We start from the raw sequence: 7,812 nt of genomic DNA, 5'->3' as shown, positions 1-7,812 counted from the left end.
GTGGCGCAATGGGACCCCTCTCTCGGGTCACCACAACCTTTATTGTTTTGAGAGTTATTTAGTTAACTATAACTATAGTTGGTATTAGTGGCATTCCTAAGTGAATGACCACGTATATATATATTTACGTGAATATATATATATATATATATATATATTCTTATGGGTTGATGAGTGATTTAAGCAATAGGGATTGATGTGTTTCATTATATTGTTTTGAGGCTTGACTTTTTGGGAAACATTGTTTTAGGAATTGAGAATTTCTATTTGTTTGAAAAGTGTCAAGATTAGGTGCGAGTTGCTTTAATGTGATTTGATTGTTTGATCTAACAACCAGGGGTCGGAAGATCTGAGAGTCACAAGTGGTGATTTCTCCTTTTGATTTAATTTAACATTTTGGGTCCAGAGCGACTTGCTTAATGTTTTGATCTGACGACCGGGGAGGTCTGATGATCGGAGGTCACGGGGTGACATCTCTTTTTTAGGGTTGATAACTTTTGGTCCTGAGTGACCGCTTTGAAATGTTTTGATCTGACGACCGGAGAGGTCTGAGGGTTCGGGGTTGCTGGGAGTGACCTCAGGCATATAAATCTGGACTTCAAGCCTTTGGCCGGGTGAGTGGATACGATCAGTTAGAGCTCTAATCTGTTGCCATTGTATATCATGGGGAGTAGCGGGGAGCTACTTGATGCTCATGAGTACGTGTTTTAAAAGGGAGTTTTGGGAATTATTTCTTTTAAATGTCTAAGTGGGACTTGTGATCATATTGAATTATCAGAGTTTCAATTAATATGATTTGTCACGGGGTGGCTTTTGTTGATTTGAAAACGTGTTTAAAAAGAGAGTTTTGGGGTTCTTTCTTTTAAACGTCCGGGGTAGGGCTCGTCAACGGGCCGGGTCTTGCGGGCTTTTTCAGGACGGGCCTTGTGGACTTTATTTATAATAAATATTTAAAGATACTAATTTTTTTATAAATCTATATTTATATATCATACATTCTAAATAGCAAACATTACCAATTCAAAGAAAATGAGAAAACCAACCGGTGGATGTGATTATTACAATAAATTATGCGTGTGGTTAAAAATTTAGTTAATTTCCCTATAGTTTCGAACCCGATCGGATTGGTCAACCGTAATCATTTGTATGTTTTCTTGGTTGACCGATGGCGTGAAGACAACGAAACGTGCTTATTTTTTTACATCACATTTGTAAATATTTTATCGATGGATGTGTGTGGACATAAGATAAAAATTTCAATTTTAATTACAAATACATTGGTCTATATCCATTTGCCTCCTAAAGTTGCATAACTTATACATTGCATTTAAATTGTTGAGGTTTATTCTAAAGCAAATATGAAGTGGAAAATGAATTTGGAGAAACCAACCGCTCGATGGAGAGATTGTAATGTTTTGTGGTGGGTGTAAAAATTTCAGCTAATTTGGTTATCGTTTCGAATTCGATCAAGTAGGTCAAACTTAGTTACTCTTATAAACCTATATTTATATATCATACACTCTAAAGAGCAACCTCTATCAATTCAAAGAAAATGAAAAAACAAACTGTTGGATATGATTAGTACAACAAATTATGAGTGTGGTAAAAAAATTTATCCAATTTCACCATATTTTTGAATCTGATATAATTGGTCAACCGTTGTCACTTGTACGTTTTCTTAGTTGACCGATGACATAACGACCGCGAAACGTGCTTATTTTTTCACATCACGTCTGTAAATATTCCATAGATGGATGTGCGTGAACATAAGATAAAAACTTCAATTTTAATTACAAAGATGTTGGTCTATACCAATTTGCCTCCTAAAGTTGCATAACTTATAAATTGCATTTAAATTGTTGAGGTTCATTCTAAAGCAAACATGAAGTGGAAAATGAATTTGGAGAAACCAACCGCTCGATGGAGAGATTGTAATGTTTTATGGTGGCTGTAAAAATTTCAGCCAATTTGGTTCTCGTTTCGAATTCGATCAACTAGGTCAAACTTAGTTACTCTTATAAACCTATATTTATATATCATACACTCTAAAGAGCAACCTCTATCAATTCAAAGAAAATGGAAAAACCAACCGTTGGATATGATTATTACAATAAATTATTAGTGTGGTAAAAAATTTATCCAATTTCACCATATTTTCGAATCCAATCGATTTGGTCAACCGTTGTCACTTGTATGTTTTCTTAGTTGACCGATGACATAACGACCGCGAAACGTGCTTATTTTTTCACATCACGTCTGTAAATATTCCATAGATGGATGTTCATGAACATAAGATAAAAACTTTAATTTTAATTACAAAAACGCTGGTCTATACCAATTTGCCTCATAAAGTTGTATTGACTTATACATTGCATTTAAATTGTTGAGGTTCATTCTAAAACAACCATGAAATGGAAAATGAATTCGGAGAAACCAACCGCCCGATGGAGAGATTGTAATGTTTTATGGTGGTTGTAGAAAATCCAGCCAATTTGGTTATCGTTTCGAATTTGATCAGCTTGGTCAAACTTAGTTACTCTTATAAACCTATATTTATATATCATACACTCTAAAAGGCAACCTCTATAAATTCAAATGAAATGGAAAAACCAACCGTTGGATGAGATTATTATAATAAATTATAACTGTGGTAAAAAATTTAGCTAATTTCACCCTATTTTCGAATCTGATCGAATCGGTCAACCGTAGTCATGACATGTAGAATATATATGCACATATTCTAAACTTCTATATAGATAAAATTCTTCAGAAACTAGACACATGGGGATTTCCGTACATATAGGGTACAACTCCTAATTCTATCCGAGTAGTTCCCAGTAATTCAGCAAAGTTTGGTTCTAGACATGAACTTGTAAAAGATGTTGTAGATTCCCGTCTAAGCAGAACAGTCTTCACTTAAATTGCTATAACTTCTTCTAGAAAAGTCGTAATCGCAAACCGTAAAAAATTTCAGAAACTAGACACATGGGGATTTCCGTGCATATAGGGTACAGCTCTTAATTTCATCCAAGCAGTTCCCAGTAATTCAACAAAGTTAGGTGTTCTGCACAACAGTTTTTGTATTGCAGATTCTAGTTCAAGCTGAACTGCCTTCACTTAAATTGCCATAACTTTTTCTAGAAAAGCTGGAATCACAAACCGTAAAATTCTTCAGAAATTAGACACATGGAGCTTTCCGTGCATATAGGGTAAAACTCTTAATTCCATCCGAACAGTTCCCAGTAATTCATCGAAGTTAGGTGTTCTGCACAACAGTTTCTGTGTTGCAGATTCTCGTTCAAGCTGAACTGCCTTCACTTAAATTGCCATAACTCATTCTAGAAAAGTCGGAATTACAAACTGTAAAATTCCTCAGAAACTAGACACATAGGGTTTTCCGTGCATTTAGGGTACATCTCCTAATTCCATCCGAGCAGTTCCCAGTAATTCAGCGAAGTTAGGTGTTTTGTACAACAGTTTCTATGTTATTTATATAATATTTTTTGTTTGCAGGCTTTTACGGGCCGGGCCGAGCTTTTGGCCCTCTGGGTCGACGGGCCTCCATCGGCCCAATTGATCCTCAGGCTTTTTGATGAGGCCTAGTTCGGGGTGGACTTGTGTATCATATTTAAATTGTCAAAGTTTTAATTTATATGATTTTGTCACGGCCGGGGTGACTTTTGTTGTGAGCTTTGGGGAAATGCATATTTAATTGTCAGAGTTTCAATTAATATGATTTTGTCACGGGGTGGCTGGTGTTGTTTTGGGAAAATAGGGTGTGTGTTCCTTTTTCATGAGTTGATAGGTTTTCCTCGGTTGGGTGAGTTGTGCGTGTGTGTTTGAGTTACTCATACGAGCTTTCATAAGCTTACCGGGTTTGTTGTGTGGCAACCCGGTGCACTATTCAATGGTGTAGGAGTTAGTCCTGCAGGTCAGGATAATCGTAGTTGAAGTTAAGATCGCGTGCTTACAGCTATACGATAGAAAACCAATTTTGTGATTTTACCGTTGAAAAGACTTCCATTGTAGTAAGCTATGTGAAACATTTACTTATTATTTTGTTGTGGCAATTTAATTCATAAATTTGTGTAATATTTGACTCTGCGGAGCGAGTCCGTATTGACATAGTTGGTTCAGGGCATCAGTATGTACTTGGTTTAAAAAAGAAAAAGTTTTCCAGGTATTTTGTATTGATGGCTGAACCATCACACATGTATAATTATAGAATTATATATCGATTTTTATTTGTGTTTAAAAATTAGAGTATGACAGCTCTCACTACGCTTAGTTATTTTAAAATTTATCTGAGGTAAGGTCATACAGTGAGTTTATGGGACATTCAGGCTATTCATCTTTTTCTTTCCTTTTTTGAGGTTTTTATTTGAAAGCCCTTCCTGTTTTGAATTCTTGCCCTGCAAGTCTGCAACTGGGTAGGATGAGGAATTCCCATGCACAGAGGTTTGAGTTTGAGCGTGCGTGAAAGAAAGTAAAAGAAGCCAAAGTTTTATGGTTCACTTCACCGCAATATATTATATATTAGTGCATGGGCTTGCAGAGGAAAACAGTGCGTCAAAGTCTGATCGATCGACCCACTTGCGCGCCATGAGGTCGGCACCAGACATTGCAGCCCCATCATCTGACCTCGGTATATAGATATATAGATAAATTAACTAGTACTTACTAAGTCTAGAGAGAGAGAGAGAGGGAGATCTTAGAGAGAGAAAGTCAAATACTCCCAATTGCAGTGAGAATGTGAGATAGCTGAGCCAGATGGGCACGCTTTGCAACACGCCAACGCCGGCCCCTCGCCTCCATGGCATCCCATTTATTTCAACTTCCGAAATAGAAGAAAATTAATATACAAGGATTTAATGACCAAGATGGCTAGTGCAGTAACATTTTGAAACTATATAGTTGCATGGTCAATTAAATGCATGGTTTTATTTTTCTCCAAAGAAACACACACACATATATATATATTATAATTAATTAATAATACTTTGCAGCTCTTTTTTTCTGGTGAGTCTTTCTTCTAAAGGGATATATAACTTTTAATCATAAAACAGATCATTAATAGTTGAGAGATCCGTCTTGTGTACATTAATTTCAACCATAAGATAAACATCATTGTTAGTATATACATTTAGCATTATTACTATGTTATGATGTCTTATGATCTTTATTGGTTTATTAGGATCAGTTATAAATTTGATTAAAAGGAAGGGTTATTATCACAAATGGTACCTAAACTATACCTTAATCTTATCGATGATACCTGAACTTCAATTTTGATCACTACCAGTACCCGAACTTTTCGATTTCATTTAAATAGTACCTAGAGCCATCTCCGGTCACTATTCTGACTAAAAACAGCATGTGAGGTGGTCATAGTGATGATTTTTTATTATTTCAATGGTTGCGATCATATATAGTGATGATTTATTGGTAAAACACTTGCCTTGAACCTTTTTTTTTTTTTTAGATTTGGCTTTTTTAGCCGGAATAGTGACCGAGGTGACCTAGGTACCATTTAAAATGAAATCGAAAAGTTCGGGTACTGGTTGTGATCAAAATTAAAGTTCAGGTACCATCGATAAAATAGAGGATAAGTTCAGGTACCATTTGTGATAATAATCCTAAAAAGAACTAAGGATAAAATCACATAACAAACCCAAAGCCGTTAACGCTCTTGGGCAATATAGGCTAAGCTTGTTCTAGATATAGGTTGGCGGTTCATTTTTCTCCAAATTTTTATTTTTTTTCTAGAAGTGACAGTTTGTTTGTAACATAATTGTGTGTTTAGGTGAGCGACGTGTCTTCCACGACACAAGAAGACTTTCGTTACAAAGTCACATGTGTGCTTTAATGAACATTACTTGAGGAAGTGGCATGGGAGTTAAAATTTTAGTGTATCTACGTCATATGTAGTGTTTTAGCTATTGATTTGTTTAATTAACAGTTTTTTTATTAGCTCAAGTGAACATTTTTTTTTTGCAAAAGTGTTTGTTTTGTTTTAATAATAGGAAAATCTTAATTTTATAAGAAGTGGAAATCATATCTCAGTGTGAAACTATTTGTCATTAGCAGTTTGACAATGACATGTCTATTTTGTGGGTTTATTTATTAGCTTATCAAAGTCGTCGCACGAGTTCTTCTTCCAAAACCTTGGAAAAGGTCCTAATTAATTGGCATAATAATGGACAAGCATTATATTCAATTTCGGTGTGTTGACTTTCTCTATTAGTTGACAACTAGCATCATTTCTCCTCCTCTCATATATAAGCCCTCTCTTCCCGGCCAAAGATATAGCCAAACTCCAACTGTTTGACAATTTTGAGAGTCAGATCTCTTCATTCAATCAAGTGTGTCCAATTTTGAGCTTTATCTTCTTGTCCAGAAGTCATCGTCTCTCCAATTCTCTCTAGCTTGTCTACTTTTCCAACACTTCCACATCACTTCCTTGCTATAATTAGTACAATTACCTCCTTGCTTTCTTCTGTCCAAGAAGCCTAAAATGGAGGCCGAATTCGATATTCCGTCCCACTTTCTCTGCCCCATCTCTCTTGAAGTCATGAGAGATCCCGTCACGGTCTCTACTGGGATTACATACGATCGGGAAAGCATCGAGAGATGGTTATCGTCCTGCAAGAACAAGGCTTGCCCTGTCACCAAACAACAATTGTTCGACGCAGATCTCACTCCCAACCACAATCTTCGTCGCATAATCCAAGCTTGGTGCACCGTCAACGCATCTCATGGGGTCGAGCGGATAGCAACGCCGACATCGCAGCTTGACAAGACCCAGATCGTTAAGCTGATCGACCAAGCGAGGAAGCTCCCCCACACGCAGCTCCAATGCCTCAAAAGGCTCAGATCCCTGTCCGTAAACCACGGTGAAAGAAACAAGAACTCTTTGGAGGCAGCAGAAGCAGTAGAATACGTTGCTTCTTTGATAAGCAACGCCGACCAATCCATAATGCAAGTGGCTGTCGAAGTCTTGTTCCATCTCAGAAGCTCGGAATCTCGTCTCAGAGATCTAATGAGCAAAGATGGGGAGAAGATCATAGATTCATTGGTGCAAGTATTAAAACGAGGTGGTTACCAATCTCGAGCTCATGCAACTATTTTATTGAGGTCTGTTTTCGAATTGGCAAATCCGATGCGGTTGATGAGTGCCACAGTTGAGTTATTCATCGAGACTATGAATGTGGTACGAGATCAGATCTCACAGCAAGCATTTAAAGCTGCATTGAAGCTTCTTGTGGAGCTATGTCCATGGGGAAGGAACCGAATAAAGGCCGTGGAAGGAGGCGCAGTTTCGATCCTCATAGAGGCTCTTCTCGAGACTCAAGAGAAGAGGGCATGTGAGCTGATACTAATCTCTTTGGACCAGCTCTGTCGATGCGCGGAAGGGCGAGCCGAGTTATTGAGGCACGCGGCGGGGCTAGCCATCGTGTCCAAGAAGATATTTAGGGTTTCGCACGTGGCGAGCGACAGGGCGGTGAGGATATTGTTTTCCATTTGTAGGTTCTCTGCAACTTCTGCAGTTGTTATGGAAATGTTGCAAGTAGGTGTGGTGGCCAAGTTGTGTTTAGTGCTTCAAGTGGATTGTAGGTTTAAGACCAAAGAGAAGGCTATGGAGATTCTCAAATTGCACTCTAGGGTTTGGAAGAGTTCTCCATGCCTTCCTGCTCATTTGTTGTCCTTTTATCCACCTACATCGTCTTTCTCATAACGATCAGATCATAGCTATTGTTTTTGTGCAGAATTTAATCTTAGAGCTAAGCATGTAGCTCATTTTTGGAGGTATAC

The 7,812-nt window shown here is 37.5% G+C and overlaps 1 protein-coding gene across 1 annotated transcript; it reads left to right on the top strand.

Moving 5' to 3' along the window:
• The first annotated feature begins 6,234 nt into the window (after positions 1 to 6,234).
• On the top strand, positions 6,235 to 7,812 carry LOC112167405 (E3 ubiquitin-protein ligase PUB23). The gene has a single exon (XM_024304421.2). The coding sequence runs from the start codon at positions 6,515 to 6,517 to the stop codon at positions 7,733 to 7,735; it is 1,221 nt and encodes a 406-aa protein (XP_024160189.1). The 5' UTR covers positions 6,235 to 6,514; the 3' UTR covers positions 7,736 to 7,812.

The sequence above is a fragment of the Rosa chinensis genome, chromosome 5 (assembly GCF_002994745.2).
Source record: "Rosa chinensis cultivar Old Blush chromosome 5, RchiOBHm-V2, whole genome shotgun sequence".
Classification (NCBI taxonomy): domain Eukaryota; kingdom Viridiplantae; phylum Streptophyta; class Magnoliopsida; order Rosales; family Rosaceae; genus Rosa; species Rosa chinensis.
This window is presented reverse-complemented; position numbering and strand designations above follow the sequence as displayed.